The 19601-nt window shown below is 41.4% G+C and overlaps 1 protein-coding gene across 3 annotated transcripts; it reads right to left on the bottom strand.

The window, feature by feature from the left end:
- Nucleotides 1-244: 244 nt before the first annotated feature.
- LOC110519995 (gap junction gamma-1 protein) lies at nt 245-18976 on the bottom strand. 3 transcript variants are annotated; one of them, XM_021596937.2, is made up of 3 exons: nt 18845-18976; nt 2096-3263; nt 245-1927 (listed from the first exon to the last, which is right to left on the bottom strand). In XM_021596937.2, the coding sequence occupies exons 2-3, from the start codon at nt 3225-3227 to the stop codon at nt 1914-1916; spliced, it is 1146 nt and encodes a 381-aa protein (XP_021452612.1). In that variant the 5' UTR covers nt 3228-3263; nt 18845-18976; the 3' UTR covers nt 245-1913. The 3 variants fall into 3 exon arrangements, with proteins under 3 accessions (XP_021452612.1, XP_021452610.1, XP_021452611.1); XM_021596935.2 differs by lacking the exon at nt 18845-18976 and adding an exon at nt 18559-18795; XM_021596936.2 differs by lacking the exon at nt 18845-18976 and adding an exon at nt 17757-17998.
- Nucleotides 18977-19601: the final 625 nt, after the last annotated feature.

Genomic DNA, 19601 nt, shown 5'->3' with positions numbered 1-19601 from the left:
CAACATCCCCGAAACGTTTGCTTCATTCATGCGACCGACCAATACTGGGTCATGCATGCGACAGACCAATAACTCACGAGGCTTCTTCTCCAAGCTGAAACCTTGAAACGGACATCCGTTTCTCAAAACCAGGTTCTGGCCGTACTGCCAAATACTGATGATTCATTCAGTCGCTTGCATGAACACAGAAATGTGTTAAAGGAAAAGCACAAACAATACAATTTTCCATCACAGGAGACATGGATTTATTAGGAAAAGTTTATTTAAGAAATTGAGCACAAAAATACTATTCATACAAAAGTATTTAAACAAATTGTTTGAGATGACAGTTGACACTTAATGGCACTGCTGATATAATGTGTGCACTGATGGCATAAGATCACATTCAAGGCATTGGGTCGTTTCAACCATAAAAAGATAACAATGATAACATTTACAACAGTCACCGAGACTGCCGCATGGGGGTCATTATTAACAGCTTGAAGGCTTTTGAATGTTACTTGCATCAATGCCTCAATAATGAACACTGAACCGAGCATACATTTTGAATTGCATAGAGAAGTAACACAGAGCCACAAATCTACATGTCCTAATTTCAGGAGAAAACACTGAACAAAACAATATAGAAAAATAACCCTGAATTGTGGGGGTCTTGAATTACTTTCTGAAAATGCTATTCGACAGAGTAAATGCGTTGTTTGTATATATATTTTTTTAAATCTTGGGTCTCTGGTTCATGTTCAGTAGGCACAAAACAGGACCTTATCCTATAAGAAAGATTAATTACATTTTCCCTTTCAAAACATTGCTATGTTGTGCCCTACTGAACAAGACCCAGAGTTCAACTGGTGTATGGCATAGATGCGTTACCCACAAATCGTGGATGGTCCTCAATATGGAAAATAACTCCCAATCTGTTGAGTCCCTCAGTTAATGTAGAAATCCCAAAAAGACAACAGTAAACTTCATAGTTACAATTTGGCCATCCTGACCTTAAAGGTTTAATCTTGCAATGTCGTCCAAACACTTTCCATGTTAAACTAACAAAATGGAAGAAATCAGTATCAAAAGCATGTTTAACATTACCAGACAAGATAACAATTTACATGAATTCAAGCATTACCCAGGTTTTTTTTAAATCCTTTGGACAAAGGTGCCAAAATAGGCTTCCAGTTCCCAGACTTGGCAACAGTCAGATTTATGGGAAGGGGGAGGTTCATGATGAAAGCAGGTTAGTTCTCTTTCTGCAAACTACATATTGCTGTGCTACAACTCAAATGTAACTGTTGTTTCTGGTGGTTGACCCAAAATAGTTACCCATTTGCTCATTGTAAGCTGTTGCACATGGAAGACAGTTATTCACTCCATAATATCACTTCTAACACAACTATTACCATACCAGTTAACATCCCCAAACACCGACTCACCGTGGTTCCCTATTCCTCACAAAACACACACATAAAAAAATTACACATTGACATGTTTTTGCGACACGCTTGGGTTGCCCATACCTTAGAATGGCTGAAATGTAAACTCCAGTTTTAGGTTGAAGGCAAACTTAAGATTGACCTCTAAACTCCAGCAGAGGGAAAAACTACAAACAAGAGGAAACACTAGTATTCCCCCCCAAAAAAACAGCACAGCTACCCTGAGACGAATAGGAATGTTCTGAAAACTAGTTTGTGGACACTTTGGATCTTCAGATGTGCTCAAGTATAGCTGGGTAGGAAGGCGCTGCTCGTTAAGTTTGGCATGTTTCCCTTGAACGTTCACTGGACTCAACACTGAAAGAAAGATGGATTCATCCTCCTCAAGTCACATACACACCTGTCCCCACACAATGCTCCCTGGTACCCCTACTGTCCCAGATGCAAGAATTTATCCTGAGAGGGCCAGGTGGGCCAATGACAAAGTTATGCTCGTAAACCTGAAGGCAAGGGGAAAAATGTTTAACGTCAGTTTGAAGTATAGAGTAAAATTGTCTACATAACATCCATTCATTGATTCTATCCACTATAAAAATTAAAACATAGATATGCCATGCAAATTACTACTGAATATGTACATCTTGTGACGCGTGGCACAGCCTACTCACCTTTCTCGCAGGTGCTGCTTTGCTTCTCCTGGGCAAAGTTGAGGCGGTTCTGCTCCACGGCCGTCCCGTTGGACTCAGGGCTGTTGCTCCTCGAAGTGCTGCTGTTGTCCTCATTCTGGTAGGCCAGGTCCAGGTGCTGCTGGGCCAGCTTTAGGTGCCGCCTTAGCCTCTCCAGCTCCCGCTGCGACGCCTCGTCCCCAAACGACTCACGGCCCGAGTCGCCCAGGTTGTAATCCAATCGCATACCTTTTGGGTCCTTCTTCAGCACTGTGTTGTAGCCTGGAGGAGCTGTGGGCACCTGGCGGCCACATTGTGAGGGATGCTGGCTGGCCAGTTGGTGGGGGGTTGGGGGGCGAGGACGAGGGCGGCAGAAACAGTCCCGTATGCCGCTATAACCCAGGTGGAGGATCTCCAGCACAGTGAAAAGCAGACAGAGGGCACTCACCGCATACATAATGAACAGGAAGATGGTTTTCTCCGTGGGACGCGACACGAAGCAGTCCACTGTGTGTGGGCAGGGCGAGCGCATGCACACGTACGAGGGAGACACCTCCAGGCCGTAGAGAATGTACTGGCCGAACAGAAAGGAGACCTCGAAAGCAGCCCGTGACAGCAGCTGGAACACGTACACCTTCATGAGGCCGTCGCGCTTGATGCGCCGGCGTCCATCGTGCTTCTTGCTAGGCTTCTCCTTCTTCTCCAACTCGATCTCCTCGGAGATCATGGGGTCCTCCTCGCCATTGTCCTCCGCCTCCTCGTAGTTCCGGTTGGTCCCTAGGCTGACCATCGGCATCCTCTTCCCGCGGGGCTTGTACTCATCGTCGTCCATGCGAGCGATTTTGTGCATGGCGAAGCCCAGGTACAGAATAGTGGGGGTGGTGATCATGATCACCTGGAACACCCAGAAGCGGATGTGCGAGAGTGGTGCAAAGGCGTCGTAGCACACATTCTCGCAACCGGGTTGGTGGGTATTGCACACAAACTTGCTCTGTTCATCGTAGTAGATGGACTCGCCTCCCACAGCAGTCAACACAATGCGGAAGACGATAAGCAGTGTGAGCCAGATCTTGCCCACAAAGGTAGAGTGGTTGGAGATCTCGTCCAGGAGACGCGTCAGGAAACTCCAGCTCATGGTGCCTCCGGGGTGGGGGGAGAGAGACTTTCAGATCTATATGGGGGAAAGAGGGAGGGAAAATTAGCAAATTAGACTATTGTATAGGAGCACCTGAAAGTGAGGCAGTATCTAGAATCAATATTCAAATATTAGATTTCTCAAGAAATGTCTAACCAGGCTCTATAATGACATCAGCCTCAACTACCAGAAGCGTGCAGCTCATTGCTGAAGAATGATGAGGGATTCCTCCTCAGTACGAGATTTTGCAACAGTGTGAGAGCCAAAGATAAAATCAGATTCAGTGCCCACAAATATTACAATATGGAAACTGCCTAAATAATATGAAGATAAGACCTTTTGCCTGTAGGGCAGCAGTACATTAAGTACACCAACAAACTGAAGTGTGTAGATGTGTTATACACCTGCATGTACCAATAAAATGATAAAATGTGTCTCCGGTGATGAAGGCCTTTTTCTGTTTGACAGTGTAGGTCTCTTTCTATGAAAGAGGACAAAAATGTGGTGATCCATCAGCAAGATATCAGTAATGTCCACCAGGTGGCATTAACAGCAATGTGTCTCAAAGGCCGCTCAGTGTGGATAACAGAAGTTCCCTCTTGAGAAGGCACATGTTCGGGCAAGGATCTCATGCAATAGGCCTATATCACTAGGCCCAACTGGAATGTGCCGTGAAGTGCTTACTTACAAGCCCTTAACCAACAATGCAATTGAGACAATATTTACTAAATAAAGTTATATATATCAGCAGTCGTATGGCTTGGGGGGGGGGGGGGGGTTAGATGCTTTTAAAGAACCGTTTGGACCTAGACTTGGTGCTCACTCCCTTGTTATCAAAGCAGTGCAGCCCAATTCTGATATTTTTTTAGAACAATCCCATTAGATATTTTCACCACAGATATTTTCCAGAGCTGATCCTTTGATTTATTGGGATCCCCATTAGCCACAGCAAATGGCGAAAGCTGGTCTTACTGGGGTCCGACACGAAAACATTTTTTTTTACAGAAGACTTTACAAATTTACATACATTAACATGTACTGTGTGTGCATTAACCAGTTACACATATATGTCAGTACATACACACAAGTAGGTCACATGAGAGGTGTTGTGCCGGGAGGTGTTGCTTTATTTGTTTAAAAAACAAAAACAGGTTTGCTGTTCACTTGCGCTATATAAGATTGGAGTTCAATGCACTCATTGCTCTGTATAACACTGTAAATTTCCTAGAAACGTCTTTAGAACCATTGAATCTACACCGAACAAAAATAAACACAACATGTAAGGTTTTGGTCCCATGTTTCATGTGCTGAAATAAAAAACATTCCAGAAATCTTTCATACACACAAAAAGCTAATTGGGCCCAAATTTGTTAACATCCCTGTAGGTGAGCATTTTTCCTTTGCCAAGATAATCCATCCACAAAGCCCTTTTGTTGGGAAAAACGAATTCTGACTGATTGGGCTTGGCTCCCCAGTGGGTGAGCCTAATGTGAAATCCATAGATTAGGGCCTAATGAATTTGGACTGATTTCCTTATATGAACTGTATGTAACTCAGTAAAATCTTTGAAATGGTTGCATTTCTATTTATATTCAGTGTATGTATTTGAAAAATGTTAAAAGGTATACTTCACCCAAATTACTATTGGTTTCCTTACCCTGTAAGCAGTCTATGAACAAGGTATGACAGTAGGCAGGTTACCATTGACCCAGGTTTATTTGACAAAAGCAAAATCATTGCGACATGTACAGAGCATGCGGAAAGTATTCAGACTAGAGGTCTACCGATTATGATTTTTCACCGCCGATACCGAGTATTGGAGGACCATAGATGCCGATCAAATCGGCCAATTTATTTTTATTTATAATAATGACAATTACAACAATACTGAATTAACACTTATTTTAACTTAATACATCAATAAAATCAATTTCGCCTCAAGTAAATAATGAAACATGTTCAATTTGGTTTATATAATGCTAAAACAAAAAGTGTTGGAGAACTAAAAGTGCAATATGTTCCATGTAAAATATGTGCCATGTAAGAAAGCTAACGTTTCAGTTCCGCTCAGAACATATGAAAGCTGGTGGTTCCTTTTAACATGAGTCTTCAATATTCCAAGGTAAGAAGTTTTATGTTGTAGTTATCATATACCATCTGTATTTCATTAACCTTTGACTATTGGATGTTCTTATGGGCACTTTAGTATTGTCAGTGTAACAGTATAGCTTCCGTCCCTCTCCTCGCTCCTCCCTGGGCTCGAACCAGCAACACAACGACAATTAGCGCGCACTAACTAGCTAGCCATTTCACTTCGGTTACACAAGCCTCATCTCGGGAGTTGATATGCTTGAAGTCATAAACATCGCAATGTTTGATGCACAACGAAGAGCTGCTGGCAAACGCACAAAAGTGCTGTTTGAATGAATGTTTACGCGCCTGCTTCTGCCTACCACCGCTCCGTCAGATACTTGTATGCTCAGTCAGATTATATGCAACGCAGGACACGCTAGATAATATCTAGTAATATCAACCATGTGTAGTTAACTAGTGATTACGATTGATTGTTTTTTATAAGATAAGTTTAATGCTAGCTACCAACCTACCTTGGTTTACTGCATTCGCGTAACTCCTTGTGGAGTGCAATGAGAGAGAGGCAGGTCGTTATTCCGTTGGACTAGTTAAGGTTGCAAGATTGGTTCCCCTGAGCTGACAAGGGGAAAATCTGCCGTTCTGCCCCTGAACAAGGCAGTTAACCCACTGTTCCTAGGCCGTCATTGAAAATAAGAATGTGTTCTTAACTGACTTGCCTAGTTAAATAAAGATTAAATAAAAGGTGTTAAATTAAAAATAAACAAATCGGTGCCCAAAAATACCGATTTCCAATTGTTATGAAAACTTGAAAATCGGCCATTCCGATTAATCGGTCGACCTCTAATTCAGACCCCTTGACTTTTTCCACATTTTGTTACGTTACAGCCTTATTCTAAAATAGAGATGCAAAATTGAGCTCAGGTGCATCCTGTTTCCATTGATCATCCTTGATGTTTCTACAGTCGTGCCCAAAAGTTGAGAATGACACAAATATTTCACAAATTTGCATATACTCCAGAATGTTATGAGTGATCAAATGAATTGCAATTACTTGCAAAGTCTCTCTTTGCCATGCAAATGAACTGAATCCCCCAAAAACATTTCAACTGCATTTCAGCCCTACCACAAAAGGACCAGCTGACATCATGTCAATGGTTCTCTGGTTTACACAGGTGTGAGTGTTGACGAGATCACTCTGTCATGCTGATTGAGTTTGAATAAAAGACTGGAAGCGTCAAAAGGAGGGTGGTGCTTGGAATCATTGCTCTTCCTCTGTCAACCATGGTCACCTGCAAGGAAACACGTGCAGTCGTCATTGCTTTGCAGAAAATGGGCTTCACAGGAAAGGATATTGCTGGCAGTAAGATTGTACCTAAATCAACCATTTATCAGATCACCAAGAACTTCAAGGAGAGCGGTTCAATTGTTGTGAAGGCGGCTTCAGGGCGCCCAAGAAAGTCCAGCAAGTGCCAGGACCGTCTCCTAAAGTTGATTCAGCTGCGGGATCGGGGCATCTGCACAGACAGTGAGGCGAAGACTTTGAGGATGGCCTGGTGTCAAGAAGGGCAGCGAAGAAGATAATTTCTCTCCAGGAAAAACATCAGGGACAGACTGATATTCTGCAAAAGGTACAGGGTTGGACTGCTGAGGACTGGGGAAAAGTAATTTTCTCTGATGAATCCCCTTTCCAATTGTTTGGGGCATCCAGAAAAAAGCTTGTCCGGAGAAGACAAGGTGAGCGCTACCATCAGTCCTGTGTCATGCCAAGAGTAAAGCATTCTGAGACCATTCATGTGTGGGGTTGCTTCTCAGCCAAGGGAGTGGGCTCACTCACAATTTTGCCTGAGAACACAGCCGTGAATAAAGAATGGCACCAACACATCCTCCGAGAGCAACTTCTCCCAACCATCCAGGAACAGTTTGGTGAAGAACAAAGCCTTTTCCAGCATGATGGAGCACCTTGCCATAATATATAAAACACACACTCAGACATTGCTCAAAACCTAATATTTCGAAATTAGGTTATTTTACTTTTTAGGTGCATGTGTATTGTTAGATATTACTCCACTGTTGGAGTTAGGAACACAAGTATTTTGCAACAACCGTAATAACATATGCTAAATATGTGTGTGCGACCAATAAAATTAAATTTGACTTTCGCCACACTGCTCATAAAGACCAAAACATGTTTACCTGACACACCATCTACTACTTTTTCCTTCATGTGAATACATCTCAATTTTCTGTGTATTGCACTTGCAGTTTGTGGGCTATTAGCATTAGCTGCAACGTTCTCCTCTACCCTGGCAGTCTCTCTGTCACAGTCTCTCTGTCACAGTCTCTCTGTCACAGTCTCTCTGTCACAGTCTCTCTGTCACAGTCTCATTTGCAGATGGGTTAAAGAACCCTAGCAGTGTTCATTGTGTTAATTGACTAGTCATTGTTTATTTTGGCTAGCCAGTCCATTCAGTCAAGCTTTTCCCTTTTAAAATTCCTGTTGATTAAAACGTAACCCAGCAACGAAAATGCCACTGACAGCTACTCCTGCCACACACACACACACCCTCGCCGCACTGTCTGCAGACAGGCAGAGAGAAAGCTTATGGTTTGGACAGTTTGGAGGATGGATGAGATGTTTCTGATAATCACAGAGAGTCTAATTAAATTTGGAACTTAAAATTGAATGCCATGCGTGAAAAACACAGAATTCTGCACTAACGCAACATCTGAAATTAAAATAATTACCCAGCAATAAATAAATAACCCACTTCTGGGACAAAAATACATGCAAAACAGAAACGCAGCAAAATAGTAAAAAGTAGGGGTGTACCGGTATATGTAATCCGACCGAACCGTTCCCGTCCGCACTGTGAACCCGAATTAATACATTTTTTTTAACGTACTATATAAAAACACTAGGCATAGGCTATGCGCCTACGCTGCGTTGTAGGCCTGCCTTTAAAGTAAATCTCTGTCTATTCCGTTTAAACATCGGCAACCTATGTGCACATTGTAATACAAATTATATATCTTATTAGTTAATTTCAAAATTTAATTTTGTGAGGCGCAGCAGGGAACTAATTCTTTACCATGGCGAGTGGTGGGCCCGATAGAATTGGAGGAAACACCATTGTTGAAATCTCAAATTTTGGAACATTTTGCCTTCCCAGTAGATTGCAACGGCGATGGACAGAGTTGTGGTTACAACTTTAACAGTATTTATCCACACACTATGCAGCTGCCAACACCTCATATGTTAACACATTTACGCTGACGTCACCCCAGTACGTACACCAGCACAAGACTGAAACAAATAAAAAGATTCTTCCTTCAAGTTGATTCTGACCGGGCGAAAGAAATTACAAGACTGATAGGTAGGCTGTTTATATTTGTTTACAGTCTGATTTGTAGCCGCCCATTCTTAGTGGTTAAGAATAGGGGATTCAGCACCTCGTAAAAAAACTCCTCGAAATTCCCTCTAGCATTATTATTTTTAGCACATGGGTAGTACCCGCTCTTTTTAAGCAAACCAAAGCTTTCAATGAATTGGCCACTGCATCCTGTGATGCGCTTACTTCTTAGGGATAGCGTCCTTTTTTCCAATTTTCACATAAAATGACATAAACAAATCTAACTGCCTGTAGCAAGGATATGCATATTCTTGGTACCATTTGAAAATAAACATTTTGAAGTTTGTGGAAATGTCAATTGAATGTAGGAGAATGACACAGGAGAATGACACAATAGAAGAAATACGAGGGAGAAAAACAACCGTTTCTTTTGTATTTATTTTCTACCACCATCTTTGAAATGCACCAGAAAGGTTGTAATACCGATGGTGCCCACAGGAGGGCAGCAGTGTATGTGCAAAGTTTCAGATGAAGTATGAGCAAGCTACATGACAATTCGTGTGAAGTCACCCAGGTGTCCTTCACGATTTGCCAAAATGTACATTTACATTACACTTTTCTGCAAGAATATCGTCAAATCTGTATACTTGGACATTGATTTGGCTTTTCCAGTATTAGTAGCCATATTGTAAGTTTTCATAACTCTCCATATTCTTGCAATTTTTGTCCAAAAGGAAAAGGCTTGCAAAATTCTGCGACAGATACAGGGTTTCCACATACTTGCGTAAAGCCAAGCTCATTGGCTATCTAGCTATTTGTTTGTTTGTTTGTTTGACCCTGATTGGTGCTTATTTGACAAAGTAACAGTCAAAACAAGTGAACACCGCCCGAGTCATCGGCGCACCATGAAGGCGTCGCTCTCTGACCAAATTTGGTGTCATATAGGATATAGTACACTCCTAATGATATAGTGAAGTCTGGTTACATTCTAGGATCTCTGAGGAATACATAAACGTAATTTGACTGGTTGAAACAAGATTTAGGGTTAGATTTTCACAGATTCCTTTCTTTGCAAACTGAACAAGTAGAAATACAAAATCAATCGTGCATGCTATATGGACCTTTTTTAGGATATGAAAAAGGATTTCATCTAACAAAGCAACACTTCATGTCATCTCTGATACATTCTGAAATCTTGCTCTGATTTAGGTACACATTTCACCTTCAGAGGTGAATTTATCAAACCTGTCGCGGTGAAAAAATGTGTGTTGTTTTGAGCTCTCCTCAAACAGTAGCATGGTATTTTTCTCACAGTAAAGGCTACTGTAAATTGGACAATGAAGTTATATTAACAAGAATTTAAAGCTTTCGGCCTATGTAAGACACCAGCATTTATTGTTTCTCTAAAAATCTGCGATCGACACATGGCGCTACATGATTTACAATTGTCCCGACGGGACATCTATCCCTAATTAACTTATTTGGGATAGGGGGCAGCATTTTCACTTTTGGATGAATAGCGTGCCCAGAGTAAACTGCCTTCTACTCAGTCCCAGATGCTAATATATGCATATTATTATTAGTATTGGATAGAAAACACTCTGAAGTTTCTAAAACTGTTTGAACAATGTCTGTGTGTATAACAGAACTCATATGGCAGGAAAAACCTGAGAAAAAAATCCAAACAGGAAGTGGGAAATCTGAGGTTCGTAGTTTTTGAACTTTTTGAGCCCCTATCGAATAAACAGTGGGATATGGGTCATTTTGCACTTCCTAAGGCTTCCACTAGATGTCAACCGTCTTTAGAACATTGTTTCAGGCTTCTATTGTGAAGGGGGGCTGGATGAGAGGGGATTGAGTCAGAGGTCTGGCAGCAGCCTTGATCTCAGTCACGCGCATTTCACGTGAGAGGTAGCTCTCGTTCCATTGCTTTTCTACAGACAATGGAATTCTCCGGTTGGAACATTGATGATAAAAACATCCTAAAGATTGATTCTATATACTTAGTTTGACAAGTTTCTACGTCCTTTAATATAACTTTTTGAACTTTGCAGTCGACGTTCGGCTGGACCTGAACGCGCTTATGAATTTGTTTACCAAACGCCCTAACAAAAGAAGCTATTTGGACATAAATTATGGACTTTATGGAACAAATCAAACATTTGTCGAACTGGGATTCCTGGGAGTGCATTCTGATGAAGATCATCAAAAGTTAATATTTATAATGCTATTTCTGACTGATGTTGATTGCGCAACATGGCTGATATTTCTTTTGGCTGTTTTGGGCTCTGAGCGCCGTACTCAGATAATGCTTTTTCCGTAATATATAGAAAAAATCGGATTTCAGACAGATTTCTCCTTAACACAGGTAACGATTGGAGGACAGAGGAGCCTCTTAAAGAAGAAGTTACAGGTCTGTGAGCCAGAAATCTTGCTTGTTTGTAGGTGACCACATACTTATTTTCCACCATAATTTGCAAATAAATTCATTAAAAATCCTACAATGTGATTTTCTGGATTTTTTTCCTTCTCATTTTGTCTGTCATAGTTGAAGTGTACCTATGATGAAAATTACAGGCCTCGTCTTTAAGTGGGAGAACTTGCACAATTGGTGGCTGACTAAATACTTTTTTGCCCCACTGTATATAACGTAGGTAGATGACAGAATGACGCCACAAAAAATAAAGCGTTACACGTGCACCACAGCATTCCTAACCTAGCCCACAATGTCCACTGTGTGGATCGAGCAGTCAACAAGTTGAGCAGTCATTTGAAAGAGTAAGAACATTTCAGCGAGACAACTCAAAATGCGAAATTCCTTAACGTCAAGATAATGGAATTCATTGGCCTTGACAATCAACCGTTCTCTGTCGTGGATGATGTTGGCTTTCACCGACCGGTCGAGTACTGGTACACACTACCAAGTAGGCGCTATTTTTCAGATGTTGCCCTACCGGAGTACCACAGTATTGTTAAAACAAATCCATGAGCTACTTGCTTCACGACTGACATTAGGACCAGCGATGTCAGCCCCATGAGCATTATGAGTCTGACAGCACAGTGGGTCGATGAGGATTTCGTACTGAGGAAAGCTGTATTGCATGTTCAAGAATGTGCTGGTTCTCATACCGCTGCTGCCATTTCAATGGCATTTGAGAATGTGTTTGAAACATGAATTCCTTTGGTTACATTTAAACCACAGGAAAATGTTTTGCATACATTTAATGTAAGCTTGCTAGCTAGCCTGTGGTTGTTGCATAGCAACCAGTCTAGCAATGAGACTTTTCTGGCAGAATGTATTCATTAACTTATTTATGAAAGCAACATTTTCAATTTAGATGTGTCGTTTCTTGCCTTACTGTGTTGGCAACCAGTTTTTAAAAGCAATAAGGTACCTCAGGGGTTAATGATATATAACCTAAATACCACAGCTAAGGGCACTCCGCATTGAGTTGTGCTTAAGAACAACCCTTCTTAAGCACAACTCAATGCGGAGTGCCCTTAGCCGTGGTATATAGGCCATATACCACACCCCATTGGGCCTTATTGCTGAAGTATATTGAGCGAGTCAACTTTTCAACTGTGTCTCCAAATCTTTTTGAAAATCAGAGCATATATGTGCCTGAAATTCTACATCAAACATTGTAACCGCGGCGGCTTCACCCGGGACATCCATAATCTTTCTGCCACAGCACTGTGAACCGCAGCAGATTGAAGCTTGTGATTGGTTTAATAAGGGACCGGGACCAAGGCGATTGGATGCGTTTGTAAAGAAATGCCCCTTATGATAAGAGTGGACTGCAGCCACGGCAGACTGGACAGGCACGTTCATTCAAGCGCCGATCAAAGTCTATGAACTCAAAATATCAGCATGGCAACTTGAAAGCTGTTTTGTAAACATAAACATCAATAAATACATTTTCTTTCAGACCTGTCCCAAAATGCTTCCTTATGACAGCATGTGATAATAGGCTGTCACATACTACTACTGATTTAATATAGGGTTGGGCGGTATCCAGATGTTCATATCGTCCTTGTCTCATGCCGGGATTTATAGTATTATTGTCTTTGTACACAAGTGGGCATCCCCCCAAAAATGGAAATTAGGTGTATACCAGAATGCTACCAAATGTAGCACAAGTAATAGCAAATTTCCATTGAGCCTGCTATCAAAATATGTTAAAGAACTAAAATGATTTAACGAATTGCAAAGACAGGCAATCCAGCTACCGAATGTAATTTGTGGTGAGTTACAAGCAAATGTGACCGAGAGACATTGTGCAAATGAACAAAGTTGAGATGCATGCTTGTCTGAAGGAAGAACAGTTCCTGCTCTGGAGCAACATGTGTACAAAGCTGTGTCTGTGTGGAGTCTAGAGTTGCTAGGGCAACTGGCCTGCCTGCTCTGCACAGAGAAGATGGTGGAGAAGCAGACCGGCCAAGAACTGAGAGGAAAATATTGGGGAGGAGCAGAGGAGAAAAAAACCCCTCTAGGAAATCAAAAGATAGCAGTGGCAGCTGTAAAGATAACTCATCCAAAGGGCGTTGACTTCGAAAACATGGCAGAAAGCTAACACAATATGATGCCCCATCACCTTATTAATTCAGCCACTTACTTACATAACTAGCAAGTTAACCTTAGGGGTAGCGTTAACGCAGAATTCTTCAATTTTTCACGTATGACAACATATCTTGCTGTGTTTTGTAAACTGCGATCTAAATGGTTTATATTGTAATTTCATCAGACTCATTTTGTGCTTCAGTTGCACTTCTCCACTCAGATGAGAATTCGTGACGATGCTCTGACTGATGTACCTTTCTCCCGGGCTTTTCTCAGGGTAGCCAACATACACTTCTCTGATAAAATGCCAGATTAACTTTAAGAAAAACATTAGGAAATGTAGCTTGCTACATTCTTTCTATGAAGTATGATGGCCACGCATCGTTTTTGCAACAACAAAAATACAATTAAAAAGCAATGTATGCTCACTTGTGTGGCTGCCAGCCAAATAGCATTGCACTTCTGTCATCTGATGAAAATAAAATTTCTGCCGAATGTGTTGCACTAATGTATTTTCTGTGAATGGAAACTATAGTTGCACGTCCCCGATCACCATTTAACCAACAACAAAAAAACGTGACCCCTGTCAATACGCCGCTAGACTCACCTGCTCCTGCTTTCTCCCTTTGTGCTATTTACAAACAAACATGTGACCTGCTGAACTGCTCTGGGGAACTACAGTAAACTTCATAATACAAAATAATGTGACAGGGGAAATTTAGAACGCAATATGCAAGTATTTACTTAAAGTATTACAAATATGAAAATGTATTGAAAAACCATCACTTTGCCATTTCCAAAATACCCTGGTATATAAGGTACACCACCCAAGTCGAATTGAATCCACCACTTTCATTAGCCCAGATCCATAAGCTACATTAAATTCACCTTGTTTGGACATTGGCAATTTAGCACTAGGATAATTAGGCTGTAACACTGAAAAGGCGCGTTTAGCATGAATTTTGGAAGGGTGACCTGATTAATCAACATTATTTTGCCCAAACAGATTGTAAACCCAAATGTGTAACTGATTCTAGTGTTTTATTTATTTTACCAGGTAAGTTGACTGAGAACACATTTTCATTTACAGCATTGTTATAGGGGAGAGGAGGGGGATGAATGAGCCGATTGGGAGTTGAGGATGATTAGGTGACCAGTGTAGGGACAATACACAGATATATAATATATATATCTATATATATAGATATATAAATAAATAAAATATATATACATACATATACACATACACACACACACACACACACTTGAAGTCAGAAGTTTACATACACCTTAGCCAAATACATTTAAACTCAGTTTTTATACACTCAATTAGTATTTGGTAGCATTGCCTTCCACAAGCTTCCCACAATAAGTTGGGTGAATTTTGGCCCATTCCTCCTGACAGAGCTGGTGTAACTGAGTCAGGTTTGTAGGCCTCCTTGCTCGCACACTCTTTTTCAGTTCTGCCCACAAATTTTCTATAGGATTGAAGTCAGGGCTTTGTGATGGCCACTTCAATACCTTGACTATATTGTACTTAAGCCATTTTTGCCACAACTTTGGAAGTATGCTTGGGGTCATTGTCCATTTGGGAAGACCCATTTGCGACCAAGCTTTCACTTCCCGACTGATGTCTTGATATGTTGCTTCAATATATCCACATAATTTCCCTTCCTCATGACGCCATCTATTTTGTGAAGTGCACCAGTCCCTCCTGCAGCAAAGCACCCCCACAACATGATGCTGCCACCCCCTTGCTTCACGGTTGGGATTGTATTCTTCAGCTTCCAAGCCTCCCCCTTTCCCCCCCCAAACAGAACAATGGTCATTATGGCTAAACAAACAGTTATATTTTTGTTTCATCAGACCAGAGGACATTTCTCCAAAATTAAAATCTTCGTCCCCATGTGCAGTTGCAAACCGCAGTCTGGCTTTTTTATGGCGGTTTTGGAGCAGTGGCTTCTTCCTTGCTGAGCGGCCTTTCAGTTTATGTCGATATAGGTGCGTACAGATGAACGAGGTACCTACAGCTGCGTACAGATGAACGCGATACAGCTGCGTACAGATGAACGAGGTACCTTCAGGCATTTGGAAATAGCTCCCAAGGATGAACCAGACTTGTGGAGGTCTACAATGTTCTGAGGTTTTGGCTGATTTCTTTTGATTTTCCCATGATGTCAAGCAAAGAGGCAGGGAGTTTGAAGGTAGACCTTGAAATACATCCACAGGTACACCTCCAATTGACTCAAATTATGTCAATTAGCCTATCAGAAGCTTCTCAAGCCATGACTTAATTTTCTGGAATTTTCCAAGCTGTTTAAAGGCACAGTCAACTTAGTGTATGTAAACTTCTGAACCCCTGGAATTGTGATACAGACAGATTACTTCACTTATAATTCAATGTAAATAATTGTTGGGAAAATTACTTGTGCCATGCACAAAGTATAAGTCCTAACCGACTTGCCAAAACTATAGCTTGTTAACAAGACATTTGTGGAATGGTTGATAAACTAGTTAATGACTCCACCCACACACACCCCTTCAAATTAGTGTATTTGGCTATTTCAGACACACCCGTTGCTGACAGCTGTATAAAATTGAGCACACATACATGCAATCTCCATAGACAAACAGTGGCAGTAGACCACTCTTACTGAAGAGCTCAGTAACTCAATGTGGCACCGTCATAGGATGCCACCTTTCCAACAAGTCAGTTTGTCAAATTTCTGCTCTGATTGAGCGGCCCTGGTCAACTGTTAGTGCTATTATTGTGAAGTGGAAAAGTTTAGGGGCAACAACAGCTCAGCCGCAGTTTGTTTCAGCACCCTGCAGATAAGGGGGGGGGTTGATCTTGACAAAACATTTATGTATGGAGTTCGCTTTGTGCACAGGGGCATCGTCATGCTGAAACAGGAAAGTGCCTTCCCCAAACTGTTGCCACAAAGTTGGAAGCACAGAATCGTAGCATTAAGATTTCCCTTCACTGGAACAAAGTTGCCTAGCCCGAACCATGAAAAACACCCTCATACCACTATTCTTCCCCCATCCAATTTTACAGTTGTATTCGGGCAGGTAGTGTTCTTCTGGCATGCACTAAACCCAGATTCGTCCATCGAACTGCCATTTGGTGAAGCACGATTCATCACTCCAGAAAACACGTCTCCAAAGCTCCAAAGTACAATGGCGGTGAGCTTTAAACCACTCCAGCCGACACTTGGCATTGCATATGAAGATCTTAGGCTTGTGTGCGGCTCCTCGGCCATGGAAACCAATTTCATGAAGCTCCCAACAAACAATTGTTGTGCTGACGTTGCTTCCAGAGACAGTTTGGAACTCAGTAGTGAGTGTTGCAACAGAAGAAACACTAGAATCAGATTTTTACGCGCTACAGCACTCGGTGGTCCCGGTCTGTGAGCTTGTGTGGCCGTTGTTGCACCTAGACTTGGCCGTTGTTGCACCTAGACTTTCCACTTCACAATAACAGCACTTCAACGGTTCCACGTTTAAAAAAAATCACTGAGCGCTTCAGTAAGGCCATTCTCCTGCCAATGTTTGACTATGAGGTGGCATGGCTGTGTGCTCGATTTTATTCACCTGTCAGCCAGGGGTGTGGCTGAAATAGCCAAATCCACTCATTTGAAGGGTTGTCCACATCCTTTTCTATATAATTGTGTACCTCTAGGTGGAATTTCCAACAGTCCTATTTTAAAAAGGGACAGTTCACCCACATTAATTCCTTATTGGTGTCTCAAAAAACATTCAGTGGCACAATGGTCTAAGGCACTGCATCTCAGTGCTAGGGGCTTCACTACAGACCCTGGTTCGATTCCAGGTTGTATCACAACCGGCTGTGATTGGGAGTCCCATAAGGCGGCGCGCAATTTCCCCAGCGTCGTCCGGGCTAAGAGTTTGGCCGGGGTATCCTGTCATTGTAAATAAGAATTTGTTCTTATTTGACTTGCCTAGTTAAATAAAATAACATTTTTGTAAATGAACAAGGAGAGATTAATATTGGCACAAAACGCTAAACTGGAAATAACTGTTGTAAGGCTGTCTTGTTAGACAACATAAAATTACAACATTACATAATGATTTCCTTACCTTGTAAGCAGTTTATGGACAAGGAAAGACAGAAAATCACAGTTTGGTTGTGCTTACCAGGCCTCTGTTTCCAAATGCTAAAGTTTTTTTGTAAAATAAACTACTGTATTCTATTAACATTTCTAACTAATTCATTTCCCCCAGTTGCCATTCTCTAAATTTCATGCACACAAAAAAATATCATAGTAACTTCAAACCAAGTTGTTGAGTTGTGTTTATTCAACTTTAAAATAAATCTTAAATACACCTGACCTGTGAATTTTAAACATTTCTATTCCACCCTTGTCATGTGCCTAAAACCCCCGCTAGGGGTGACAGCATTGACATTCGCGATAGGAAACCTCAGATATCTCCAAAGATTGGCAACCCTGCTAAAATATGAAAATATTATTTGTCATGTCTCAAAATCGATATCCATCTTACCTCATATTGTTTTATTTGATATGAAAGGTGACGAGTTCAATGGTAGGTCAAACCTGTGTGTAGCCTTAATTCTCGCAGAGTATCCAGACTAGGCGACGCGATTTTCCAGATTTTTCGACCACCTTTTTCTTGCCTCCATTGATTTAGTTTCCCTAATTTTGACCATCCTACAAGGGTTAAAACCCCAATACATTTCTTACGTATTATGACGTGAGATTTTGACCGTTGGTTTTCTTAGAGCATTATCCCAATTAACATGATTTTTTTTACACCTCGTTCAAAATATGCGTTTCTGATTGGACACCGCCTGGGTTCGATCAAACTCAACTCTGGACCTCGATGCCAGTTCCATTGCATTTTTTTTGTTGTTGCATTGTTCCCCCTACAAATCAGCGATTTGATTTAGACTTGGTATACCAGGCGTGTGCAATTCAGATAGAACTGAAAACCAGCGGGCTCCGGACCTCGGAGGGTAAGAGTTGAGTACCCTTGCCCTAGGTGATGAAATCCACGTTCAGTCGCTTCCATCACTTTCACACAATGAAGGAACAAACTACTGTCCATTCAAGACCATGTACATTGGCTAGCTTGCTATTTCGCGAGATACCTCTAGTAGCACGAATCAAACAATATACCGATGTACTAGCTAGCTACTTATCAATATCACATGTTAAACGCAGTACATTTGGAGAAAAATAAAATTGCTTCAAGAGGTACATGTATACAACTAACCTAGCTAAGCGCACAACATTCGTAAAATGGAAAAACGTTTTGTTGCTTGATAAACGTGTATTAATCTTACCTTGAAGCCGACTGCGTTTCTCAATTCTTTGAATTCAGCCTGTGTTCGAAACACTTTTCCCTCTTTCTCACCACAAAATACAAACGTCTCACTAGTTACACCATGGGATTGGATATATGCATGTGACTGTCTCTCCTCCGTCGCGGTTACAACATTTTTTTTTTATACGGGACACACAAAGAACATCCCCAAATCCACCTCCCCCCGTGCGCACCCCACCCCCCTATTCAGGACCTTCTTGTGAAATATGAGACAAGGATGGTCGACACTCTTCATTCATCATTACCTTAGTCATAGCTTCGAGTTTTTCCAGATACACTTTGATACATAGTGCCACCGAAACAGATTTAGCCGTGCGAGTAGCCGTTTACTTTGCAACTAAACGACAGCAGTGCAATTTCTCAATACATAATGTTCCCCTCCAGAGTTCATAGCCTGTGGCTAGCCTGGAAGTAAGAGAATGATTTATGATCTCAAACTATGTACACTATCAATAGGAATCTTCTAACTATCATATATCCAAAATGTAGAATATGTACACATTGGTCATAATGAAATGTAGTCACCCCTATGATAGAGATTTAAGAAAAAATAATGGCAATTTCTTTTTTGTGAGTTTTCGGTTAGACGTGCTGTGACAACTGCCTAGTCATGGTATGATAAATTCCTAATGATTAAAGTCTGCTGAGTTTTGCATGCGTGCTGGTGATGTGGGCATTTGAAATGGGCTACAATCCTCATTGTTGTGGGATGTACAGCAACAAGCCCTCAGCTGTTATGTTGCACATAGCCTTCCTGTTGGAGTGGGCATTCGGGAGTAGTTGTTATTTGAGACCATTCCTCCTTCACACTGTCTTTGACAAGACAGGGGAGGGAATACTTCCATATAACCTTTAAAATCTCCAGTGTCATCAGTTGGCACACTCAGGAAGTAAATCATATGTATTTCACAGTCTTCTGTGAGGTGGAGATGCTGATTCCTGGGTATTTTCATCCACACAATGACATCATCAACTAGACAGAAATTCCTTAGATTTCTTCTA

This window comes from Oncorhynchus mykiss, chromosome 3, assembly GCF_013265735.2.
Source record: "Oncorhynchus mykiss isolate Arlee chromosome 3, USDA_OmykA_1.1, whole genome shotgun sequence".
In the NCBI taxonomy this organism is placed as follows: Eukaryota; Metazoa; Chordata; class Actinopteri; order Salmoniformes; family Salmonidae; genus Oncorhynchus; species Oncorhynchus mykiss.
This window is presented reverse-complemented; position numbering and strand designations above follow the sequence as displayed.